The 27450-nt window shown below is 37.5% G+C and overlaps 2 protein-coding genes and 1 long non-coding RNA gene across 13 annotated transcripts; 2 read left to right on the top strand and 1 right to left on the bottom strand.

Annotated features, from left to right (window-relative positions):
* Positions 1-1950: 1950 nt before the first annotated feature.
* On the top strand, positions 1951-2971 carry LOC105061226 (uncharacterized). Of its 2 annotated transcripts, XM_010945207.4 has the most exons (2): positions 1951-2537; positions 2667-2971. In XM_010945207.4, the coding sequence occupies exons 1-2, from the start codon at positions 2104-2106 to the stop codon at positions 2719-2721; spliced, it is 489 nt and encodes a 162-aa protein (XP_010943509.1). In that variant the 5' UTR covers positions 1951-2103; the 3' UTR covers positions 2722-2971. The 2 variants fall into 2 exon arrangements, with proteins under 2 accessions (XP_010943509.1, XP_010943508.1); XM_010945206.4 differs by having other exon boundaries at positions 1953-2971.
* A 1653-nt stretch (positions 2972-4624) lies between these two features.
* Positions 4625-10200, bottom strand: LOC140851596 (uncharacterized). Of its 10 annotated transcripts, none has more exons than XR_012134348.1 (6): positions 9664-10189; positions 8304-8698; positions 7936-8213; positions 6101-6259; positions 5777-5891; positions 4625-5670 (listed from the first exon to the last, which is right to left on the bottom strand). It is a non-coding gene; the product is annotated as an uncharacterized lncRNA (long non-coding RNA). The 10 variants fall into 10 exon arrangements; XR_012134349.1 differs by having other exon boundaries at positions 5770-5891; positions 6128-6259; XR_012134350.1 differs by having other exon boundaries at positions 6128-6259.
* Positions 10201-23905: 13705 nt separating this feature from the next.
* On the top strand, positions 23906-26457 carry LOC109504859 (protein CUP-SHAPED COTYLEDON 3). Its single transcript, XM_073250858.1, has 3 exons — positions 23906-24169; positions 24720-24994; positions 25849-26457. The coding sequence occupies exons 1-3, from the start codon at positions 23968-23970 to the stop codon at positions 26302-26304; spliced, it is 933 nt and encodes a 310-aa protein (XP_073106959.1). The 5' UTR covers positions 23906-23967; the 3' UTR covers positions 26305-26457.
* Positions 26458-27450: the final 993 nt, after the last annotated feature.

Below are 27450 nucleotides of genomic sequence, written 5' to 3'. Positions count from 1 at the left end.
CGTGGATAGACAAAAGAAGATGGAGGAGGGGGCGCACATGGAAGAGGTTGAGGAGGGAGGAAAGTTGGACAATAAATTTTATGTGATTTTTTTGAGAAATAATTTTGTCTAAAATTTTTATTATAACATTATCAAAAAAATGATAATCTGAATAGCCATCCCTCTCCAAGACAATCCAAATTATCTCCCATGAAATAATCTAAATTATCAAAATAATCTAGATTATCCTTCAAAAAGTATACAAAATATAATAATTTATTATCATATTAATTATCAATAATTTAGATAGGTTGTCAACTATCAAACGCAACCTTAGTATTTTCCCGCCTGAGCTACAAAATTGGCATGGCCAAATATTTCCGATGGTCAAAAATTAATCCATTCAAAAAAATAAAATAAAATAAAAAATTAGTATTAAAAGGATACCATTCATTTGGTAGGAGGTTATCCAGACGAACAGCTACCACAGCGCGCTTATATTTGCCCAATTTCTTTTTCGCTGCTTATTTCTGTACAGTAATCTCTAGTAATCCGGTAGTCAATTTCTTATCAAAAGAAAGTACAAATCAAAAAGTTACATTAATAACTAATTTTTGAGATACTTTAAAAATTACATTATCAATACAATGTAAGATATGATTAGGATAAATACTAGCAAGAATAGCAATGATAATTGTAACAATGGCAATACTCTAGTGAAAAATTGATGAGCAATTAGAATAATACTATGATTTTTTTTTTGAAATATAATGCAACTTATTGATGGTTTGATTACATACAAATAATTCTTTTTTTTAATATTTTGTTAATAATTAGAGAAAAAATAAAGATTTAATTAATATTAAGTGAACATCCTCATAAAACTTGAAAATGCTAGTTTGGATATAACTAAAGGCAGTATCACTCGTGATGCTTGCGTGCCATTATTAAGGAGTCACGGTGTCATCTGACACAAACAAAATGATTACAATTTACATTACTGCATTCGCAAATTAATTCAACTGCTACTCGTTGATACCCTTGCCTCGATGGAGAGATATTGGGTTCAACTAATCATTATATAACATTCACCGATATTTTCAAAAAAATAAATAAGTACAGAACTACAAATCAGATCATTTGATTTTAGTGTCAATGGTTGGGGTCTACTAGCTTTGATCAAATTGGATGTTTTAGATATTACACAAAATTTAATCATTATATAATGTCACTGATATTTTCAAAAAAATAAATAAGTATAGAACTACAAGTCAAATCATTTGGTCTTAGTGTCAATGGTTGGGGTCTATTAGTTTTGGTCAAATTGGGAGTTCAAGATACTACATGAAATTTTGATGTTGGGAAGTGATATAAAAAGTTATATATGTGGAGGTGCATACTACTGAGCATTATAGTTTGACGGAGATGATTTTGATGGGGTTGATTTTGTTATTAGTAATGCAAGCAGTGCATTGGCACGGTACATGCTGTTACATTTTTTGAAACAAAAGTTTCAATGATTGAGTTACATGTATATGGAAAAGGTTATTATGATCATATGACTATCAAATGTATCATTTTTTGAAATCAATTTATATCGGTTGGTTAAGGATCATTGGAAAATGACATGATGATCCATATTTGTAGAAAAATGAACAGTGCTATTGATTGAATGATGATTTATACGGCTAATTATATGGAAACTACCATATGGACTATTGAGTCCGGTCGTTTTTCTATTTTTTTATATTTATTTTTTAAATTAATATGGATATATCTTTATTGGATTGGTTTAATAAATTTAGTTAAAAAAAAAAACTTAAATTCTTAACCTGTGCAAACTTCTCGTGAGATGACATGTCTGAGAATTCCCGAAAAGATTTGCACCATCAGAAGGAAAGGTTTTAATAAGAGAACAAAACTCCAAAATACCCAGAGGCCCCCTCCACCCCATGCACCAATAAAACCAGCCTGTTCCATAGCTGTCAAACACGACACCTCCTTTCTCTCGATCCACCCTCACTCCCCCTCCTCCTCCGAAGTACCACAGAACAACGGCAGCAACGTGAGGAGGAAGAGAAGAAGCCACCCCTCTTCTTCTTTCTTTTCCCTTCTTCTCCAACCATGAGCTCCTTCTTCGAGAACTTCCAAAAGAGGAGGTTCTTCCCCACCATGCCCCTCAAGGATGACCTCCCCATCTCCCAAGACCACCAGAAGGACACCCCCATGACAGGCATCAGGAGGAGGATCTCCTCCTTCTCCGTCAAGATCCAGCCATTGTCCTCAGCCTCCACCGCGTGGGCCTTCAGGCGGTCCAAGTCCGCGCCATCCATGGGGGAGCTCGCCGGTGGCCCTCTCAGGAGGTGGTGGGATTGGGGGTGGGGGTGGATCCTCTCGAGGAAGCCGACCTTCGCCCGAGATATTGAGATGAACGGCGAGGAGACGGCGATGCTCGGGTGCCAAAGCAAGGGGACCTGGCGGCACGTCTTCTACAAGGTGCGGTCGGAGTTCAGGAAGCTCGTCGGATCCAACACATTGCCAACCACGCAGAAATTTAGGTACGATTCGTTCAGCTACAAGAATAATTTCGATGATGGGATGAGAGGAGAGCAGTGAGGAGGGGGAGGCTTTGGGTCTCCGTGGTGTTTCATACTTAATTTGTTCTACATTCTTTTTGTCTCTCGGAGATGGACCTTGGTGTGCTCAGAGGAATTTAAAGATGAGTTGCTTATGGTGCCATAATTCATCACTTATAGCTGGTGGAGATCCATAAAGGGCACATAAGATTGCTAAAGTTACAGATTCTCCAGCAGTCTCCCGGAGTTGAATTGGCTTAGATTGTTCAGATCTAGCGTGCTTCAAGGAAGCAAGAATAATTTTTCTAGAAATCATGAATGTGCCTTCTACGGTCTCGTTTTTTTTTTTTTTGTTTTTTCCTGCAATGTAAATGTTCTATGTGATGGAATGATAAGTTTTTTTAATTTTTTTCTTTTTTCTTTCTTCTTTTATTGGGTATAGCATATAGAAATACGACTCAAAAACATCGAGCATAACGCATCCAGTGAAATTAGATGATAGTCGTATCTCTAAGTCCTAAGTGGCAGTCAACAACAGAAGTCCATAGATTGCCAGTGGTCTGATGAGCCACATGAGATGTTACCCAATAACCAGACCTATTCCCCTCTCTGAATCTCTCTGAATATATGAAATGCCTGGAAATGAAATAATTGACAAGATATTTGCCAGATACTGAGAAGTAGAGGGTAAACATCCCAGTGAAATTGGAGCAGTTTCTTGATCCAGTTAATCATTGCCAGAGAATCGCCTTCAAACAATCCGTTTTCCTTTTTTTCCTCTTCTTTCCTTTTCAATATGTGGTTTTGTTCCCTTTTGTGTTTCGAAACATAGGCTTTTGCACATAGTTTTAATTAATCTTTCTTCTCATGGCAATAAATCTAGACGTGGGCCTCAATCTCCCCTAAATTTCACTAGATAAAACCCCCCAGATCTACCTTGAGACTCTTTTTTCTATTCTTTTTTGTTTTCCTAAATTGTAGATCCAGAGGATACAATTCATTTTCCAAAATTTATTGGATCACAAAGCCTTAATTTAATGGTGGAGAATAAGAAACTGGTGCTTAGAAAATCATGATAGTAAAAGGACTACTACATGCACACGCTCCTAGAATAGTGCTGATGTAACATGGCAAACAATAGAAAAGAACCACTACAATGGAGACTCTACCAAACATGGAACCAAGCGACATGTCACACATAAATGGTCCTGCATGGGACCTCATGTTCATTAATCGAAGTTAATTAATTATATGCAGAACTAGATAACAATCTCAACTGCACAAAAGAACTTAGGTACTGCATCCTTATTGAGGGTGCCGGCAGGCATCTTTCTTTGTTGCTAGCATCAACATTCTTCTCAAAAATTTTACTGCACATGGTAGACCAATGAACTTGCATTTGATGGTGGTCTAGTATGTTACCAAGCCAATCCACTTCTAGTGATATCAATAATAACAAATGGTCCCATTATCTTGCATCTGATTAATCCGGAAGTGGGGAACTGCTCTTTATCTGACGCATCAGTCTTGACTCCGATGAAGATTTTACATTGCCTTTGTCATCCCTGCCAAATTAAAATCGAGTAAACAGAAGCTTTAGACAGGATACCTGCAGATAGATCATGCCATCTTAGGCAATATTACATCCAAGGCAACAAATTTTCCTAGTAAATGTGATGAAGATGTCTCCCATTGATAGCCTCGTACCAGACGGACCTATCTTCCTGCCCTGGATCCTCAAGCTGGACCTGCATGGCAACATTGTTGAGCTCCTTGTCGATCAGTTTACAGTATGAAACTAGAGATGGATAAAATAGACATATGAATCAAATGGCTTCATGGTAGCTACTAGTTATACCTAAGCGGTGGCCCGTCTTGTTCTTCAGATTTGATTGCGGAGCCAATCCACCTAATGCTGGCATTAGCTTACAATCACAAGAACCAAGAGAGAATTTACCAGCAAGCACCGTCGGATAACATGTTCATTTGATACCCTTGAGAATAACCTTTGGTTGGAACAAAACAAGCAAAAAAAAAAAATGGAATTTAAGAATTCTATAGCATGCCAGTTCAAGTAACCATCATATGGACAAGCAGTGATTAAACTCATCATGTTCGATAGACATTCTACATTGAGTGATGCCCTGATACACAAATGCAAAGCCTCTTTCACAAGAGTTGAATAACTTGATACAATCATTCTCTGCAACCATAAACCTAACAACCCTGATACACAAATGCAAAGCCTCCTTCACAAGAGTTGAATAACTTGATACATTCATTCTCTGCAACCATAAACCTAACAACTGCTTCAGAACTACAGTTCGCAAATAAAGAAATTTCAATGTACAATCTATGTGCCCAACATGCGTTGATGTAGGGCAGTCGATATGTTAGCCCCTGCCGGCTGAATTTAATAGAAGAGTGCTTTTAAGTACGGTCCATCCACCCACCTCTCATTTATTACCTATCAAATGAAACAGTCAAAAAATTTGAATTTGTTGCAGTGTCATTCTCTATTGGGTAGATGAAGAGGGCAAAATAAAGCTACATAAGATTTAAAAAATAGGTTATAGAAATGTCATAATGTTGAACAATAAGAACAGAAAGCAACCACAATCCTTGGGCGGAAGCGGACACTTTGTTGGTTTTGCACTTGGAAAAGGCCTAAAAAAGGTTTCATATTTAATACTCACAAAAATTAACAACAGGCGCCCAGCCTCCAGGGTGTGGATGACTTTGTTCTGTTCTACACAATGGAGAGGCTGTAAAGCATTCATAATGGTGACCGTCAGATGGTTAGGTGGGCTAACAACTAAGATGAAGCTAAAGAACATGGTTTCTGCTCATGATAGAATAACAAAAATGACAACAAATCCCTTAGATGACCAAATGCTTTATTTTTGGCCCCCCAAGCTGTGCCGACACTTCATACTTGAGTTCGAGGTCTTGCTCTAAAAGGTTTGCTCAAGGACAGAGGTAAGAGGCATGAATAATATTGAACTTTCAAAAAGGCATGGATTTTATTAAATAGATGGGCAGGACAATGATCTTGAGAAGTAGGAAGTCAGCTGTAACAAAGAGATGGGACCTCCCACCGGAAGCACTCCAAATGCTGTAGAATAAAGCAAATCATGGTTTAATGTTGTGATAAATACACATCGACCAAGATAATTGTTTAATGTGCATCTCTATAGGTTTACACCCCACGTACCACACACCTCTCATGTTCTGCAGCCCAAGCTGGCATCTCATTTTTGGTGTAGACCCCAGCCATATGTAGTACAACGAATGGCAATTGGCCACTTTTACATATAAGGGCATGGATCTATAGAACTATTCAATCAACAAAAAAAAATGTCCAAATAGTCAGAGCAGCCACTGTCTCATTCTGGCTCACCAACCACAAAGGAAAGAAAACAATGACAATAAAAAAGCACGATGCAGCCTAGACTTTATTTAATGGTATTTGGAAAAAATATTATTAAAAAAAACTATGTTAATTAATGCAGTACAAGTGAACATAACATGTAATATTTGCATACACATATGATCTGCGACAAGTGGCATACACAGTGAGCTGAAGCATTAGCTTGTGCATGGATAGGTGATTGCAGCATCCATCAACTTGAATAGCTTTTCCTTTGAAGGTTCCCTGTACTCCACATGTCTATTATTATATTAATAACTAATTCCTGAAAATCCTGCCAAGAAGAAACAGGTAGAGAATTTAAATCTCATCTACAAAACCGACAAGAGCACCAACTCATCAAGATTATGGATCAATTCAGGGACCAACTTTTGTGAATAAAATTGATAGACAGTACTATAAGGATTTTGTTACATAATTTCAGTTGATATACTTGTTTACTAAATATAATACTATTTCCATCTACAGCACTTCAAATAAATGATAAAAAGATTATTTTAAGTATCTGTGAAAGTTTTCAAGGTTGTAGCTGCTCTTGAACCAATCCATGACATGTTCACAGAAATTTTGGATGATAGTGGTCTTATATAGAGAAACATACTAAGTTTGTTGAGAGAGAATTGGATGCATAAGAAAAGAATTCCTTTCCTGCATTGGAAAATCTAGTGTCCGAATGATATCAGTTAGAAGCCTTGTCAAATTCGCTATCTGATTATGAGCCTTCTTACCCCATATTGCAAGTTAGGTTTCTGCATCAGGTTCTTATGAGCATACCCTGGATTACCCCTGGCTGTCATTGCTTATAATGATTTTTTTGTTCATGCTCAAGACTTGGAAACACAACAAAATTAACCCAAAATCAACCTTCTATCTTTTGGGCTAAACAATATAAATGGAGGATAAAGTCTTCCTTGACACTAAACTAAACTGCATTTACGTCTCCTGCCAGGATAAAATTGATAAACACATGTTTCGTCTTAAATTTCACAGATGTTAGACTCTCCAGATGATCTAGCTTTGCCATTAAAAATGAATCTCATCTCTTCTTTGTACGTAGCCACCAATTATGTTTCAAGGCTTAATTTACTCTGCAACCCCATGTCCATAAGCTTCATAACCAGCAACCAAGTCATTCAGATGTTAGATGCATTTTCAGAAGAGTTTGATTCCAAGGTTGTGCTTGATTCTTAACCTCGGCCAACTATAACTTGCAGCTCTGACTTCCTTCAACTTCACTAGTTACTCCATGTTCTCATGTGGTAGAACCAAGTTTAAAATTGTAACCAAATAACTAGTTTGCCATCAGGCAGCATCCTGCCTAATTGTAGGCAATTCTCCATTCTACCATCTCCGATCCACAGTTTAATAGTCTATTATACCTTGCTGATGTATAAAAGGCACTTTGGTGGTTAATATCTGTATAGCAATGATTAAGCATTACAAAAAACCAATTTCCTATAGGTTTTTACTATCAACTGACAATTAATTTCTAATAAGCAAGATAATTGCTGTAGAAACCATTTGAATAAATCTTGTCTAACTTTCTCACATGTTCTGTGTTGATGTTGCTAAACGAATGGATGCTCTACAGTATTTAAGAAAGCTGGTTTCTCTCCTAAATATAAATTACATCACTAAAACAAAAATCCAGCATTATGTCCATATTTAAATGTTCATCAGCATTTTGCTTGACTCAACTACTAGAAAGATGTAGCGGTGAGTATTCGTATTCTCAGATAGTGGTACCTTTCTTTGTACTCACATGATGTACAGTTTTCTTTCCAATCAAGCAAAAGCAAACAACATAATATGCCGTTGATATCATAAGCTCAAAGTTACTAAGCTGGTTGAATGGCAAAATATATCAAATGGTAAGACAAAAACCGACAACTTTAGAGATGATTATTTACTGCAAAAAAGAAGAAAATCCCAGCAGTCTTTTCTACTTACCTGTTAGAAAAACAGTTGTTTGACTGCTTTTGTCACAGAAGAGATTGTTATTTCTTTTCTTCAGAGGGATTGTCAGCTACAGATTCCTCTGATGCCATCCCAGATGTCCCCTGAGGCACTCTATACCACATTAATGCACACCAGATAGTCCTCCATAATCCACCATTTGCAAAGCGAGGAATAAGCAGGCGCCCCCAGAATGAGTAATATGGGCCAAGTAATTTTAGCAACATGAAGAAAATTGCAATAAGAAGTAGATGACCTGGAAATCCTCCTTCCTAATAAAGATACGGCACAAAATAAACAGTTAAAATAAAGATATGGAACACATATGATTTAAACAACACAAAGAAACAAAGTATCCGAACCTTGAGACCTGGTGAAAGTTCTACAGCTGTGTCCTTCAAGATTCCAGCTATAGCAAACCCAGCAAGGGGATGGGTACGAGAACCATCTTCCTTTCATGAGCACAGTACGACATCTCACTTAATAATGTAATAGCCAACAGTGGTATACAAAAATACTTTGCAACTGCCCAAGTGAGTTCAACAACGAGCAGGCAAAAGTTGATCATCACTTTGGTCCATGGGAAACGCTTAACTGGTTGAGGAAAGCTGTCTGATAATTTCCTTCGCTGATTGACTATGCCATCAATGACCAGTTTCTCAGGTCCACCAGATTGGGCCGCCATCACATTTATCACACAAGAAAAGGAGCACCGAGATTTATGACATTGTGAGATCCCATATGGCATATTGCTCAGCTGAAAGTGCACAGAGTACATATTTTGGAGAGAGATTAAGTTGAAAAAAATTAAAACTGAAAAAAATAAATAATGGGCAAAAAAAAAAGGTGATATCTCATCAGATAAACAGAAAAGGACAGTGCTGGCAAGTATCATTATTAACCATGCAACTTAAAACAAATATGACAGTGTCAAAATAAGTTGATCAAAATCTACAAACCAAACCAAAAAAGAGATTGATGAAATTTTTTTGTTCAAAAATTACATACTTCAAAGAGAGCAATATTAAATTCGAAAGCTCCCTTGCAACCTAAGAGGCGTGAGAAAATGGCACTTAGCATTTAGTTGCAGGAATCTTCAGGAAGGTATCGGTTCAACTTTGTTCACAAGGGATATTTATGTCTCGTTCATGGTTTTACTGATCTAATCATAAAGGTATCCAGTACAATCGGACAGGTTATGTGACACTTGTAACTTGCAAAAAATACACGCTAGAATTTTTTTTTTTTAAAGACCAGAATGAATTGCTGAATAACCCATCTTTCTTCTCAAAAAAACAAAAAAGAAAAAGAAACTTCTTCTACGACCAAATGAGTATGGTTAAAGGAATATGCTCAAGTATAAAAACAGGACCGACATAAGTATTACTAGGGGGCCGAACTCTTAAAGATACTCAGCATCAGGAAGCTGCTGTCGAAGGCTAAGGTTAATAATTAGGTGCCGATCAGCATATGAAAATATTCCACTCTTCTGAAAATTATGATAGGTTGTCTATTTTCAAACCAGTTTCTTTTGACAGTAGGACACTATACTTTATTTATAGCCATTTAACATCAAAATTTAAAACAGATTGTTAAATAACACGATCCTTGGATTCATTGAAAAAACTATTTCTCAGCAAAGATCATACAAACCAATTAAGAGAGTAATTCATGGACACAAAGTCCTCTCTAAGAGAGAAAAGAAAGGGAAAAAAATTATACCCCAAAAGCGCTAAAACAATCCTTTTTCTTCCCATTTCGACATCCTTTTATGGGCACATTGCACCCTTTTCATCACAGAACCATCTCTTGTACTTGAATTCCGTATCCCTGCTTCATCCTACATCGGAAAAAAAAAACTTGAACGCAAAACCGAAAAAGAAAAGAATCTTATGGGGGAAAAGAAAAGAAAGCACAAAATTATTTACTCACTTTTGGGACGGAGCCAAGGGCCACAGGAATCGATGCTAACGCCATGGCCGAGTTCATCTCTTTCCGGAAAAGGCAAGAAGATTACACCGCAAAAGATGGAAATCTCCAAGATGAACACGGAACAGCAAGGAACGAATCATTGCATTCTTGAAACGAGGAAGGCTTCCCCTGGAGCTTGTTTAATGTTTAATGGCGGACAAAAGGAGAGACAAAAGGAGGTGGTCGAGGCGGGAGAGAAGGAACAGCCGACCCCTCTAGGGTTCAAACCCCTTCTATCCTCAACCGTATCGATTATTACGATTATTATGCGTCGATTACTTATTGCGGACCCATTATTACGATGTATTAGCACGAGAATATTGATGTACTTTGGAATGTTATTATAACACCACACATTTTTTTATTTGCACATGTCATCCTATAAATTTATATTTTATAAAAAATACTTAGCCTTGAGCACTAACTGGTCTGACCCATTTGGGCTCTCTGCACTTTCTTAAAAAGAGAAATTCTTTGTGCACGACCGGCAGGGCAGAAAATGATCCATGTAGCCACCATATTGGTTTATGTAATCATTATTTTTAAATATATATTTAATATTTATATTTTTTTTAAAATTCTAAATATCAAAAATATTTTTATTTTTTAAAAAAAATTATAATATTTTATATTCATATTATAACATCTTTTATGTAAAAAATAATAATTTAACGCATAAGATGTCATAATTTAACGTAAAATGTCATAATATACCATAAGATATCATAATTTTTTTTAAAGAGCAAAGATATTTTCATTATTCAAAATTTTCAAACGAAAAAGTGAAACTATAAGCATTAAATACGTGTTGAAAAGTAGTTGGACAAAAATATCCCTCATATTTTATAATATCTTGAGCTATATTATAAAATTCTGCAAACAGAAAGTTATAATTTAATATAAAATATCATAATATGTACAGGATGTCATAATTTTCTAGGCTATAATATGGCATTCTGCGTGTAGGAAGTCATAATTTGATGCAGGATGTCGTAATATGCCACGATATATCATAATTTTTTCTAAAGATGAGGGATATTTTCTTCATTCAAAATTTCAAACTAAAAAATAGAGTTGTAGGCATTAAATGAGCGTTGGAAAATGATGGTTATATGAATCAATCGAATAAAATAGTGCATTTCATGTCGGATTTTTTGCATTGCCCACGGTGCACAAAGAATTTTCCTTCTTAAAAATAACATTCAGAAGATATTATTCAAAGTTTTTGATTTGTAGAAGTCTCAAGATCTATGTAGTGTAAATCAATGTGAGACTAAATATGTCACGTCCCGAACCAAACACCCGGATCGGATACGTGATGGCCGCGCACTCCTTAGAGCATGCCCTAAAGAATATGCAAGGCCAAAATAAATCACCACAATCTTAACATCCATAACAATTAATTTCAAATATAATTCATAAAACCTTGCATAATTACAATTTAAATTTCTTCAATTCTCTGATCAGATACTATGACACTCTATTTATCCTTCTGCTCACCCGTAAATCCAAGCCATAGCCAATCTAAGTCATCCTGTAACTCTGAGAAGAAAAAGAAAGATAAAGGGGTGTGAGCTTTACAGCCCAGTAAGAATTTCCATATCACACTGATATAGTAATATAGTCTGAAAATAAGGATAAGCAGTAAGATATAAAATCTCATGTTCAATGTTCAGAATAATGCAAATATTCATAAATTTTTCTGTCTTGTTAAAATAGATGCATCATCATATGTTAATAGGTAAAACACTTTTGTTCAACAATTATTTCATGTCTTATCTTTCATTTCTCCTTTCATAATCACATGATTTTTAACCTTTTCTTTCTGGTTCTGGACTATTCAATTCTATACCTCAATCATCATCCAGATCGAATCCACTTAAAAAGTCTTTCAAGACTGTCCCAGGATGAGCTCCTGGCCGGCTGTCCCACGTACCAAAGCCCGTGAGAGGCTGTCCCAGGCATAAGCTCCTGGCGGGCTATCCCAGGTATGAGCTCCTGACCGGCTGATCCACCTGTAAGCCAGTGGGGGCTGTCTCAGGCATAAGCTCCTAGCGGGCTGTTCCACATGACAGGACTAGTCCAAACCATATATCTCTGTCTTTTCATTTAATCATTATGTGTTGATTTCATCAAATCAATTCTGACTTGCATTATGATCAATTCAGATATGTCATATCCATATAATCATGCCATCAATCTCTGATACATATATATTGACATAACATACTCATGCTCAAAATCAAATAACGGTATCTCAGGTATAATAAATTCATCGATCTCAAATCCGACGATGTAAAAACCAACGATGCAAGACCAATAGTAAAATAGCATATATATAATAGTGATCATGTACAGGGATTCTTACCTTTACCGGTGACTGATCCAAACACAGAAATCAATGTTCTTCTTTGATTTATGAATTTCTTTAACAAAATATTCCATTAGATATCATTTGCAGATGATCATCTCTTCGTAACCCTGATCAATATAACAATCACATATGGAGAAAATTACCGATAATCGACCTGATAACACAAATCTAGGATCTCTCTTAGGATTAACCAAAATTAGGATTTACCTAAGTATCTGGATCCTCCACTGATCCATAAGACTTCTAGAGAGAGAAAATCCATGAAGAGAGAGAAAATTCTAGAGAGAGAAAGTGGAGAGAAAAATCTTTGTATCCTTCCGATGAGGCACTCATGATCGAGATCATCAGAGGTCCTATCAGAGTGACTCAATATAAATCAAGTGTTACAAATTTCGAATAGGATCAAACTGGGATCAGATCTATCGCACGAATTTCGGAGCAATCTCAAATCATCTTATTTTCATCTTCAAATTTATTCTAAGGTTCATGATGCAATCAAAGAAGAAGAAAAGATCCTAGAGAGACAAAATTCGTAAAGAGAGAGAAAAGTCTAGAGAGAGAATCTAGAGAGAGAAAATGTAGAGAGAGAAGGTAGAGAGAGGAGAGAGAGAAAAATTTTCTCTCTTCTTCTTTTTATTTTATTTTATTTTTATTTTTTTTCTTTTTTTTTTCTTTTTCTTTTTTCTTTTCTTTTTCTTTTTCCTTTTTTTTTTCTTTTCTTTTTCTTTTCTTCTTCTTCTTCCTTCTTCTTTTCTTCCCGTGGCCTCCCTTGGCTGAAACAGGGGAGGACCGTGAGGTCCCCCCCCCTCGGTGGCTCGGGCTCCGGTGGGGTGGCGGCCTAGCCGGAGATCCAACAACGGCCGGCGATGGGGTTCGGCCGGCGGCTCTTTTTTTTTTTTTTTCGAAAAACAGGGGATCCGTCCCCTTTCTACATGAACTCCGACCATTGGCCGGTCACCGGCGGCCAAGGCTTTCAGGGAAGGAAGAGAGATATATGGGAGTCCGATCTCAGGGATGGGACGCCGCAACCGGCGGCACCGGTGGCCGGAAAAGAGAGGAAAAGGTCCGGCCGAAACAGAGCAAAACAGGATTCACTATTTTCAAAGATTTTCCGACGATCCTGACGGCCGGCGAGGAGTTTAAAAACATGGAAGAAAGAGAAGAGGGAGAGAAAGAAAGATTGAACCCTTACCTGAACTCTGGGGGCTTCTTTAACCTTCAATTTCCGGCGAATACGAGAAGAGGCTGCCGCGGCTTCTTCGGAGAAAAGGAGAGAAATCGGGCTCGAAGATCACCGGTGGAGGGTCTTGAGAAAGGGAGAGGCTTATTTATAGGGGATCCTAGAGTTTTAAAAGGCCTAGAGTTCTTCTCCGATCGGGATTCATCGGAGAAGAAGACTCCTTTCGGGAGTCCTCCTTCCGTCTCTTTTTTTTTTTTTTTTATCTGGGTTATTACAAAATACACACCCACATGATCCTTGCATATTCTTTTAATTTAAATTTTTGCTTCCTCATCCAACTAAGGATCCAAATCCATTCGTTAAATTACAAATATCAAAATTTCAATCAATAAATATCACAATTAACGCATGGTCAACTCAAATAGATCTATACTGCGATGTCTCCTAATTTATTTAGATTATAAGTATGTCTACTCTATACTATTTGTAACAAAGTAGGATCTCATTCGCAAAGATTAGCTAAAATATATTATTTCAATTCTTTGACCTTCTATAGATACTTAGAATCTATTTAATGTATCATTCATGTGGAACTAAATATATACCAGCATGAATCTTACATTTGGAGATGACTTGTTAAAGTTTATGTAGGCAATGCAAGTTGAGCCAGGAGTGGCAATTATAGTGATAAGGCTCGGGAAGGAAAGGGGTGAGGTGGTAGATGGGGCTAAGCGGAAGGGGCTCGACAAGAGTGGTGAAGAGGCCGACATTGATGGGTGGGTCGAGGTCATGAAAGGAATTAAAGACAACGGTGGGTGAGGCACGAGGAGATTTTTGGGGAATATAGGGAAGGAGGATAGAGATGCCGAGTTTGAGGCCACAGACTTGACAGATGAGTTCTTCACTGGGGGCTTAGGATTGGAGGTGAAATTATACAAGTAATCCAAACCTAATATTCCATCAATATTTGAGCAAAGGAATTCATGTTATTTAATATTAAGCTAAGGTTTAACTGAAGTCACTGAATTGCAACCCTGAATTTGTCTAACAGCTTCTAACAAAAATGAACAGCAAGGATATTCATGCAAACAATAAATATTTAAAATAATATATTTATAGGGATATACATGTCAAATTCAAAATTTCTAGAGACTTATATATACAACACTTCTATTTTTTTTTAGAAAATGGAAATAAAATATTTTTTTAGCACGAAAGCAAGCAGTGAATACATAATCATACATATATTTCTGCACTTAAAAGCAACAGTGTATGCATAATCATATATATATAGTTCAAATAACAATCAATTGTATAGTTGAAAATGGGTTCTGTTTTGTTCATTTTTCAGATGCAGCAGCATTTTACTTGACCCTAGAAAGATGTGCATGTCATATGCCAACAATATATAATATTTTCTTCTTAGCAAAACAAATGCATACAATATAATTCAACATGCTCAGGATATTTCACCGATACTTAAACAAATATGCAGAAGGAATGGCTGGACATCTCATGATAAAGAAGACTAAATCCGAAGAATTTAGATATGTTTCTATATTGCAAAGGAAGAAAGAAATCAAGCAAGTTATATCTGCTAAACTATTTAGGGGTGACGGTTCACCATCTTCACATGACATTCACACAATGGTTGTCATTTCTTCTCTGTAAAGTGATTCCCTAAAGATGTCTTGAATACCATCTCGAGTGTCCCTCAAGGCACTCACAGAGCAAATCAGTAATCCTTCACAATCATATTTGCGAAGCATGCAATCATAAAACATAATGCAAGCAACATAAAATAAATTGCAAAGAGAATCAAAGGCCGCGAGAATCCCTGTTCTTGATATAGACAGCGTATGATAACTAGCCAGGTATACATTATCAGAATTAGAGTGCAATCAGCTTACAAATGGAGTTATCCCTGTTCTGAACTCTTCTTTCGTCCCGGTTTTCAAGAAATCAAATGGAATTCTCCCTGTTCTTTCGATGTTCGGAAAACAGATAGACAACCAATTCTCAGCAAAGAGCGTGCAAAGTAGACATGCTTGATCCCACCACTGTAATTGAAGGCATGAACTTTGTCTGTTTGGGAAAAATCCAGATGGTCCGGAGGAGGAATAAATTGGTGAGCAGGGCAGATGGGGAACCCGCCGGCTCTCCCGCGGGGTTTTCCCAAGCACGCCCGTGGAGATTTCCAATCGATCAGGAGCGGGAGCCAAGTTCTTCCAGAGGATTTCTATTGGGATCGAGAACGGACGCTGATACTTTTTATTCGATGGCGATTGGAGGTAATTAGATACGGGTACAGGTGGATCTGCGTTGCCATTCTGGCCTTGGACCTGAAATTTTTAGTTCATCCTCCTTGTATCCTTCGTGTCCAAATGGATTGAGTGGTCCAAGCTCAATGATTTGATCTTATCTTTGGGGCAGGGGCAGGTTTAACTTGGATTAGATTTAGGTTACATCTAGGTCTAACTTGGGTCGAGGAGTCCTCCTTGAAGCCAAAATAAAGGTCGTCGTGATTTGCTCATCCTTTCATTAATCTTGTCTAATATATCGTTATATTAAGGTTTGAAACATGCGGTTGTCTACATTGTGATTCCATGAAACTTTCCTTTAGAAGAACATATTCTGAATAGTTTAATCCTGGCAGATTCTCCAAACTCCATCACCATGTAGTTAATGAGTATTAAAGCTGCCATGTCTTGGTAGCGCAGTATCTTGTGGAGTCAGTTTAGTTTAGTTAGTATTATATATATCATCAGAAGAACACATATACAGCCAAATTTTAGGACATCTCATTTCACTATGTGTATCATAATAAAACAAGAATAGAACTATTAGATAATTAACACTTCCTTTGGACAATTTAGCCATTATTTTGGTTATAGCATTGATCCTAAACGTTTGTTGGTTGATTACAAAAAGATAGCGAGCCTGTACTACGCAGTCATTTCTTCTTATCACATCAAGGAGTAGCTTACTAGTACTTACCACAAAGATGCCTAGGGCTAGAATCAAGCAAGGTTAGGTTTTTATATGGCCTAGGTCTGGCCAAAAAAAAAAAAAAAAAAAAGGCGGGCTTGGTCCCGGACAGAGGCCTGAAATGTTGTTCAAAATTTTCACTTGAGCTCGATCTGAGTTTGAATTTGAACTTGGCCTAAAGCTCGAATAGACCAGCCTTATGAGGGGAGAGAGTAGAGGGAAAGAAGATGAGGTGGAAAGAGAGGAAAGAGATTGGATGGGAGAGAGAGTGGAGAGGGGAGAGAGATTAAAGAAGGGAGAGATGACGGGGGGAGAGAGAGAGGAGAAGAGGGAGATATATCAAGAGGGATATATTGGAGATAGAAAGAGTGGAGTGGGGAGAAAGGAGAGAGGGGTGAGAGAGAGAGAGGAGAAAAGAGAGAAATTGAGTGGATAAGAGAGGAGAGTGCAGAGGAGAGAGGAGGATTGGATAAGATTTCTTGAGCTCGATTTTGAGCTTGTAGATGTCCCATAACGGTTACTGTAAATATTGCATGACATTTGTTTTTATCACAACCATCATTATGTTTATACAGAAAGAAAACAATATGTGACTAGTATAATTAGAATTAAGATTCCAAATTGTAAGATAATCGCATCTTGAGCTTGCTATAGTCCATCCTTGATGGAATTGAAAGCTTAGCATCAATGGATCACCTATATTTAACACATAATTATTTTTTAAACTCATGGAAAAGCAATGCCATTGGTCAAAAAAATCAAAGGAAAGATAAAACAACACAAAATTACAAGCATGAGAAACCTAATTAGACTAGAGAAGGAAGAGAAGGTTAAGTTCTTTCTACTTAATAGCTCAAATAAAAATCTTACTAACTAATATATAGTATGTTGACCTTCCATCATATTCTTAGTGCTGAAAACTCAATTTACATCATGGAATAAAACTAAGCTATAAAAAAGGTGTGACATCTGGGCCTCAGCCTAAATAGATATTAGGCTCGCATGTGAAGGTGGTGCCCTCTAACTTAATCAAAAAGAAAAAGAAAAAATAGAGAAGAATCCTTTGTTCCTTATGCAACCCACAACTGATTTCCATCTCCACCGCCTTTGTCTTGCCCTCTACCTCTCAGGCGTGCGCTCGAGGTCACCCTCTCAACCTCCCTCAAACACATCTACCAATCACCACTTGTCATCTCCTTTCTCTTTTGTTTCTTGCGCCCCCCCCCCCCCCCCCACACCATTGTTCCTAACTTCCTACCACCAAAAACCCATAGTTCCAAAATATAAGTATGTCAAAATTAAATGTTAATATAAGGAAGAATCTCATGGACAACCTTGGAAGAATTACATCTAAATAATGTGAGAGCTATGCATCCAAGTAGTAGCCTCTGGTAGACAGAGCTCTCAAGCAGGGTTGATCTTGCTTTTTCCTTTTTGTTTGTTTGCAATGCTTTCTTTGTGATAGTCTATGACTTGTGCCGTACATAAGGATTTGTGCTCAATCACTCCAGAACAACTTGATTCCTCGGGAAGTCGAGCAATGATAAGTGGCATGGCAGGTGATTAATATTTTTTTCCCTTTATTTGATTACTATGGTAGGTTATTTCAGAGGATTACCGTATGGGTCTTATCTGAACTTGGTATCAATCATGGAATCCAATGGAATGGACCGCTTTGATAATGTTAACATCATTTCCATTGTTCGGAGGTGAAACACCGGATGAAATCAAATTAATTGACCGTTGAGGAATTTATGGCGGTAAAGTGGTTAGTTGGCCGGCGCGGCCGGTGCTCAGAATTGCCGTCCTAGTCTACCGTCTACGAGCCCTAGAGCACAGCTGGGATGGAAGGAAAGGACTTCATGATGGGACCCACCCGTCCTGGCCTTCCCAGTCGTGCGTCCACGTCAGCACGCAGGTTTGGCGCGTGTGCACGAGCACTGAGCCGTCTCGTCACGCTCGGGGGCAGCCCCTCGCACGTGGGGAGGCCTTAGATCCATGCGATCTTTTGGAATGCCTTCCAGATTAAATAATACCCATTTATGGAAACCTAATATTTTATGGTTATATTTCTTTCCTCCTGTCTCGCCATTCTGTAGTTACTTTGTGTGTAAGAAAGTTGGAGATTTCTGCGTTACCAAAGAAATTCTGTCACATAGAAGAAAAAATGATAAAAAAAAGAGCTTCTGTCATGTTTAGGTGTAAATTTCTTGTCAGAAGACTTCTCAAATCATATACATTTTATAATATAAGCTTTTTATATCAAGAACTTTTTTTGATAAGATTTGATATCAAGAACTTTGGATGAGACCGTAGCTGATCAAACATGCAGTCCCACCTTCCGAGGCAACCTACATCCGAAAGCTACTTGCGTCGTTTCCACATTTTCTTGTATGCTGGATTGAAGAATCTATAAGCTGGCACAAGACATATTGCCAAGCAAATGAGTTCGGTGAACATTATTCAATTGCAAAGTACCATTTGTACTCACATTTTACAAGTTGCAATCTGAACACTTTCACCAATACACTGGCACCACTCATCATATGCTTTCAATTTGTATCAAGTCAGCAAAAAAGGATGAGTTTAGATATTAAACAAAATAATTTTATTAAAAATTATTTAATATTTTTGAGAATGACTTGGCTTATAAGCTTCATTCAGAGTATAACAATTTTGAGATTTCAATAGAATTTGTATTGGCTCATCGCTATATGTGCATCTGCATCAAAATTATCTTTTTCAAGTTGATCAAGTCGATGTTAAAATTATTAATTTAATTTAATATTTTTATTCGCCTATGAAGAGTACTTGCCTATTTGAAAAGTTTTCTCTAAATTAAATTAAGTGGTGTGAAATTGGACTTCACACCTACTAACATATACGATAGCAATCTCATGATTAATACAATTTCATAAATAAAAATTTAAAAATTAAGATTGCAAAAAATTTTAATATAATCATATTTTTTATTTTTCTATTGATTTTTCGGGAAATCATGATTTATACATCATTTTATCTATTATTTATAATTATAAATCTTATATCATATGGGCAACCTTTTTTGTCTCTGGAAAGTGAAAAAGAAGAGATTACTAAATTGTATTGTACGAATTACAAGGATAAATGATCTGAAGAGGTCGGTGGACCCCGAGGTCTAATCATGTGTATGATTGAACCGCAAAAACAAATTATTATTTTCCTTTCCATTTCGAAATTAGAGCGCGCGTATTCAATGTGGCCTCTGACTTTGCTTCCCAAAACTGAAAACCCACAACCCAAACCTCTCTTCTGGGCTAACCGTTGGGTTTCCCACATCCCCACAATGCCCTTCACGTTTTAACTCGGTGCTCAAAAGGCTCGAAGGTTCACTTTGAGCGTCATTTGTGCTTGGAATTTTGCTTAGGGCCTAATATTTATTATCTATATTATTTATAGTTGGCAAGATAGTCCCAATTTTTATCGATTTTATGCAGATATTATTAAATAGAGTTGTCAATAGATCGGATCCAGATCTGAGACCTGCAGATATTTACCTGATGGATCTGGATCTGGTATTAGTATTGGACCTATTTATTCGAATTCGGATCCAGATCCGATAAACCATCATGTAAAATGGATAGAGTCTGCATATTTAATATCCAGATCCGATAGATTCGAAACCCAATATATATATATATATATATATATATATATATATATATATATATATATATATTATAATTGTATGTTGTTATGTTTTTGGATGTTTTAATTGGAGTTTTACTTGTTGAATTTGAATAAATTTTATATTTTTATTTGTATGATCATATGATTGTATAATTTTTAGGTATTTTCCTATGTTATTGTATAATTTTTAGATTTTTTTTTTTGAGATTTTAAATATGAGTTTCGAATTTCGGAACCTAATCCGGATACGGTCCGGATCTGGTACTTCAAGGTTTGACCCGTCGGGTATTCGAGTTCGATCCGGTACCAGTAACTAAGATCGGGTCCAAATCTGGATATCCAGATTCTGATCCGAATTCGATTCATTGACAGTCCTATCATTAGATCAAGCGACTAGCTGGAAATGGTAATTGAAGTAGCCCAACAAATAACAATACTATTGGATGGTTGAATCCAATAAAAATCTTTTTCATTTTGGGTGGGCTGGGTGTGGTGGGGTTGGCTGCCATATACACTAGTTTAAAGATTATAAAGTATTCATAAAATTTAATACCAAAATAATTTAACAAAGATCATAATGACTTTTGGAATTTATTTATGATGTACTCCGTGATCGAGGGGATGGATAGCTTAGCCAAATGCTCTTGCATCTCTAATTTATCTGTGTCTTGCTGTCTTTTGCTATTCATTTCTCAATTTTAATAATTTAATCCATTTTTTCCCGATATATTTCTTGTGTCCAATATCATGTAGATGGAATGATCATGTTAGAATGTCAGATCATCCATCTAAGAAAATCTTTGACATGTATATAACAGAAATACATGACACTTGTGCTCATCCTATCCGGTCAGCTACAAGGAGTTTCAGCATTTAAGCATGCTATAGGAGAGATGGAATGATCATGTTAGAATTCATTCACTTCACCTCATGCATGTTACAGGAGTGCATGCAATCCAGTGATTAGAAAGTATTAAGAGAGCAAATTTACGATGCCTCTGGTCCTCCCAGGATCTTAGCAGGGGTATTATTGGAAGCTCTGAGAGGGTGGAGATAATAATGGGTATTGATGCGGAGGACTGCGCTTCTGGAATTATTGGTACGGCCACGAAAATTTATTTCCCAACTCGTGCAAACGCCCCCATCTCCACTTCAGCCAAGAGGAAATCCTCTTCCCGTTCTGACCCATCCCCCAATAAATGCAGCTTGGAGATAGATCGCCCTCATGCCCCTTTTTCTCCCTCTAGCCTTCACCAATGCTACTGTTAACTGTGGCAGTCCAGCAGTGGTACTAACTACTAAGGTAACTGGGTAGAAAAAAAATTAAAAACAAGGTCAAATCAGTTGTAGTATCAATGCAAGGAGACAGGGATGGGAGTGGTGAGAGCGGCCTTATAAGGCTCATGCAAACTGTAGGCAAAAGGCGAAGAATGAAACCTGGCCCAATTACTTGGCATGGAATTCTATAATTGTGATCAGTATTACCCTTATTGGATAATCTTAACAATGACATGAGGCCATCTATTGTAGCTGGTTGGCGCCCCTTGCCGTAGCAGAGATTCCCAAATCAACCAGGGTGGTGGTAAGCCCATCATGTTTTTCAAACTTAATGCTATAGCATATGCGACCATATGTATATTGTTGATTTCAACAAATTGTGGTTAGTTTATCATGCCATAAAATCCATGCATTTTGAAGTCCAATAACTAAATGATCCTTGCCGGTCTAGCCACTAATCATTCCAAATTTTATATATATATATATATTATATATATATATATATATATATATATATATATGTATATATATATATATGTATATATATATATATTATATATATATATATGTATATATATATATATGTATATATATATATATATGTATATATATATACATATGTATATATATATATATATGTATGTATATGTATGTATATATATATATATATATATATATATATATGTTTGTATATATATATATATATGTATGTATATATATATATATGTATGTATATATATATATATATGTATGTATATATATATATATATGTATGTATATATATATATATATGTATGTATATATATATATATATGTATGTATATATATATATATATGTATGTATATATATATATATATGTATGTATATATATATATATATGTATATATATATATATATATATAAAAGAAAACTTCGAAAATCCAACCCAAAAATTTAAACTAGTAGGTGGGTCTTTAACGTATCCAATGTGGAACTATTCCTTCATGCTTCCTCTTAAGTGTAGAGCCATTGGCTCTAATATTGATACACACGAAGGATCATGAGCGACATCAACCATTGGATCACAAATCACATAGATCACAAGGTACCCTGAATTCTCACTTTCATTTGCCTGCACAGATCTTGTAGCAGCTATTGCGCAGTTCTACAATCGTGAAAAAAGATGCATTACTCTTTTGCGTGAAAGAGACAACCCAAATCCCTCTAATACCCTGTTAAAATCTGATTCAAAATTTTAAGTTAGTAGGTGGACGGAGCTATATATGAGTATACAAACTTCACTAGAGTTCGTAACCTATCCAATGTGGGATTATTTCTCAATAGAAACATTTTTGTGTAATAGTATTAGAGTTATAGTTTAACCACTAGCTAAGTCTAGCTAGTGCGAGGATCTATGCACATATAGCATTTGTTTGTCATTGGAAGTTATAGGGTAAGGCTTTCTACATGTGAATTAGGATTCTTTTGGATGAATAGCTTATATTCCATTGATTCTTATGGATAGATGCCTTATAGGTCTCTCCGGGTAGTTCCTTGTCATCCTCATATGGTACACCTACAAAAGAAGATTTTAGGAAAAACCATAGTAGAACCCTGATTGAGATGCCATGCTCATTGCACTATAAGGTTGTGGTAGGTGTAATCAACGTAGTAATATTGCAATAGGTGTTGGGTAGTATGATACATCTCATACACTGGATCTACTTTGAGTAGACGACCTCTGACACTAACCGATTTAATATATGGGGGATCATCTAATGAAAATTGACAATAAATTAATCTAATGCACAAAGCTTGCATAACTGTACTATCAAAACTTACAAGCATCAAGAAGAGGTTCCATGGTTTGGAATGTAGTAGTCAAACCAATATTCTCTAGGGCCGCCCCCCTCCCCCACCCCCGAAAATACAGAAGAAGAATAACTACTGCCAAGTTAATCATCAGTCATGTTATCACGAAAACTAGATGAAGTTGTGGATCAAATATCTCACAGTAAAAAGAAAGGACTATGACAATTTCACTTTGCACGAGACCCAACAAGTGCAATTGATGCGCCTTGGAGTCGAGCAACTGGAAAACCTAGAACTCCTGCTGTATAAATTCCACCATCAAATAGAAACAATAAATATCATATAGTTTTTTGACACATAGTTTGAGTAAAGTTGTGTGGTAATAGTAGCAGCAATTGGTGATAAGGCATTGTTGAAATGCGTAGCCAGACCGTCTTGTATCTCGGGTCCTTGTACTTGATCACCATATGTCCACACATGCACGCATAAATCTCCAAAGCCAGTTTCGCATTAACTCACTCACACCTACAATGTTTTGTCCAGTTTCCTGTTTTGAACCCTTTCAGGTGCCCTTTATACGGAACAACTTGGGTTTGGCCTTTAATCTCACCCCACAAAACGGCCTAAATCTATTAGCCTAACCCTTCTTAGGTTTCAGTGCTCCCCCTATAAACACCGCTCCCCCTTCCATTCTCCCTTTCTACCAGCACAACAAGTTACACAACAAACTCCTGTAGTTTTGCTCCTCTCTTTTCTCTCTTTCTCAGGGAGTTGATGCATGACATGGGGGAAGTGGTATGGGACTTGTTTGGCGAGGATGTTGGTGAGCAAGGGCTGCCTCCTGGCTTTAGGTTCCATCCCACTGATGAGGAGCTCATCACCTTCTACTTGGCCTCCAAGGTCTTCAATGGAGGCCTTTGCGGCATCGACATCGTCGAGGTTGATCTCAATAGATGTGAGCCATGGGAGCTTCCAGGTATACCTTTATGTTTTTGGTTTCTCATTTACTGTCGAGCCAGATATTTCTAACTTCTGGTGTAAAAGCACTTTTTTTTTTAGGTGGGGAAGTGTAAACTCACGTTACTTGGTTATCTTTGGTGGCCTACTATAAGGAGAAGGAAACTAAGCTACCATTGGTGCTTCCTACTTACATACAGAATAATGAGTGAGAGAGTGTGATGAGACGTCAGAACTTTTTCTTGTCTTACTCATGATATTGTTGACATAGTCATGTTGCTAACCTTGGACTCATGACTCGCATGTCCATTAGCTACCCATCGACAACCTCCCCAAGTTATTTCCTCCCCCTCCTCCTCTTCCTCGTCGCCTTCTTCTTCTTCTTCTTCTTCTTCTTTGTGCGTGTGTGTGTATGTGCGTGTGCGTGCGTGCGTGTGTGTGAGTGAGTGAGAGAGAGAGAGAGAGAGAGAGAGAGAGAGTTTACGGTAGCTAGTCTCATGTGTAAGATGATATCATAACTATTAATGAACATTTGTTTTGTTTTGGTTTGTGTTGGTTGGGTGTCTCAGATGCGGCAAAGATGGGGGAGAGGGAGTGGTACTTCTTCAGTCTGAGGGACAGGAAGTACCCAACCGGACTGAGGACCAACAGGGCTACAGGGGCCGGCTACTGGAAGGCCACCGGCAAGGACCGGGAGGTCCACAGCGCCAGCAGCGGGGCACTGGTGGGCATGAAGAAGACCCTGGTCTTTTACAAGGGGAGGGCCCCACGCGGGGAGAAGACCAAGTGGGTCCTCCACGAGTACCGGCTAGAGGGAGACTACTTCTGCCGCCACACGTGGAAGGTAAATCCCTCATCACCCACTGCAATAGTGTGTATACAGCCCCAGCATTGTCCCAACTTTACGTCTCTCACCAGTCGACACTTGTCCTTGGTGTATAGGACTCACACCTTTTCCCTTCCCCTATCTACCGTTCCATATTTCCAATGGTATACACTTGAGAAAGTTTTTCTTAATTTCAAGTTTTTATTTAGAATCCAAGATTTTTTTTTTTTTTTTGAACCGCATCGTCTTTAGCAATCCGACAATGCCCTTTGGAAATAACTATAAAAACAAAAGGAGCAAAAGCCCTTCAATTAACTTCTACGAACAAAACTAGATCGGGTTTTAAGTTCCATGTCGTAATACAGAAAGTGCAAGTAGTGAAACATAACTCCACATTATGGATGGCAGAAACACTATGCCTCCATTTAATTTTTCTTCACGTTCCAATAATTAATAATTTATCTTAAATTTCTCCACTGCTGGTTAATTTCTTTGATCCAGTCCCATTAGCAAGTTATAGACTCCTACCTCTCTCACGTACACAAACATGAATGCGTATACGGGCACACATCTAGAGTTTAAACTATGAAACTTGTTGGCTTTATATTGATTTATTTATATATTTACAGAGACATGGTAACTTTGACCTATGAGCATTTCTCTTTTGCCATGTTTTTCTTTTTTTGTTTTTTTTTTTGGAGATAACTCTTTCCATGTTAAATGAATGAGCATACTATGCGTGCATGCTTGTGTCTTGTGTGTGAGAGAGGGAAGAGAGAGAGAGAGAGAGCGTGCGGAGAGGGAACTGCAAAAGACTAGCATAAGGCTACTAACTATATATCTGTTTAATTTTCATGTACCAAATTCGGCAGGAGGAGTGGGTGATCTGCAGGATATTCAACAAGACTGGAGAAAAGAAGAATCCTTACTACCCGAACCCCACCTGCTCGCTAGATCCATCTTATCCCTCCCCCAACCCTGGTCTTCCCCCATTCATAGACCTCCAACCCGGAGAGAACCCAATCCAAATCCTCCTCCAAAGCTACCAATCCTTCTTCCACCAAGAAGCCAACCCCTTCCTTCCCCTACCTCTTGCTGAACCCCTCCACGCTACCACCACCCTCCCTTCACCCCTCAAACACCAATGCCCTCCAAAAGACAACCCAAACCCACAGGAGGAACAAGCGTCTAGCTGGCTCGAAACATATCTACAGAACCCTTTCCTCTATGACACGGGACTAGCCCAACTTGGGCTAGGGGGAGCTGTTCATGACCTGCCCTTTCTGGGTCTCGCTGCTACAGGAGAATCTGGACCCCTGGTCTCTTGAGATCTCGTCACTACAGAGCTACGTACCTAAAGAAAGAGTGTTAGCCAGCTGAGCTGTGTATATTAGGTTCTTCTGTTGTACCAACTACCAGCTTTTCTTTGGTTTGCTAAGATATGTATCCACCTCTGCAATCTAGGAGATAACAAGAGACTGCGCGAGACTATATATATTGACCCATCAAAGAACTTTTTTACCTTCTTTTAGTTATAAAATTGATACTAATGGTGATTGTTAGTTTTGATGTGATACGGTCACTTCTGGATTAAAAGTCTGGACAGATGGATGGATGATGTATGTCACCTTTCCATGGTGATTTGATGGGATGGGGTCAGCAATGGATGCATGAAGGTATCCATGCGTGACGTGGGATCTTAAAAATGATGGGATTGACGTGACCTGTAGTTGGTGTACGAGTGAAGGAGCGATCTCCTTTCGTGCATGGATGGGCCCTCGATACGTAACTTGGTTTCCATGGCCTACGTTTTTGATGCGACGAGTTGGCCCAGCTAATGGTAGGCTCACGGCCATGGAGACGTACGTGCTCTTTGCTTTGCTGGCTGTTTGACGGGTCACTGCTTGCAATAGCTGGATTAAGTCAGATATATAGCTAGCTATAAATTTCTCAGGAAAAGGAAAACAGAGTCAAAAGTATTGTGGATTAGAACTTTGGCGCGTATAACGGATCTAGAATGGACATCTTAAGGGCATCAACCAAAGAATCATAACCAGCACAGCCCAGTTAATTATATGAAAATTGAAATATCTCCTCGCCAGGTTCTTTGGAGAAAATAGAGACCAAGTATTTACTAAAAAATTATATGTCTCATCTTTAATTATCAGAAATCTGCTTGGTTGGACATAAGTTGAGAATGTTACGGCAGATATTTGTGTGAGATAGCTTCAAGGCACCACAGCCATGATCCAAAATCAGAATCATGACTTTGATATAGCTAGCGTTGTTTCCCTCAGCTAAACATTATATGCTATTAACTTGTTGGACTAAAACTAGATTGAGGATTCCGTGGGGTTTATGAGAAGTTCAGAAATCGGCAAAAAGAAGATAAGCTTTACAAATGCTATGTGTGTTTGTTATTTCCAGTATATGACCCCAAAACGTTTTGATTACATCCATTAAAATTACAGGTT

The sequence above is a fragment of the Elaeis guineensis genome, chromosome 1, assembly GCF_000442705.2.
Source record: "Elaeis guineensis isolate ETL-2024a chromosome 1, EG11, whole genome shotgun sequence".
In the NCBI taxonomy this organism is placed as follows: Eukaryota; Viridiplantae; Streptophyta; class Magnoliopsida; order Arecales; family Arecaceae; genus Elaeis; species Elaeis guineensis.
Note: the sequence above shows the minus strand (reverse complement) of the source record. Positions and strands in the feature narration are given on the sequence as shown.

Excerpts from the sequence above, each read along its gene's own strand:
- LOC105061226 (XM_010945206.4), top strand. The coding sequence starts at position 2,104 with ATGAGCTCCTTCTTCGAGAACTTCCAAAAGAGGAGGTTCTTCCCCACC.
- LOC109504859 (XM_073250858.1), top strand. The coding sequence starts at position 23,968 with ATGCATGACATGGGGGAAGTGGTATGGGACTTGTTTGGCGAGGATGTT. Across the intron at positions 24,170-24,719 it reads TGAGCCATGGGAGCTTCCAG|ATGCGGCAAAGATGGGGGAG; the intron begins GTATACCTTTAT and ends TGGGTGTCTCAG. Across the intron at positions 24,995-25,848 it reads TCTGCCGCCACACGTGGAAG|GAGGAGTGGGTGATCTGCAG; the intron begins GTAAATCCCTCA and ends CAAATTCGGCAG.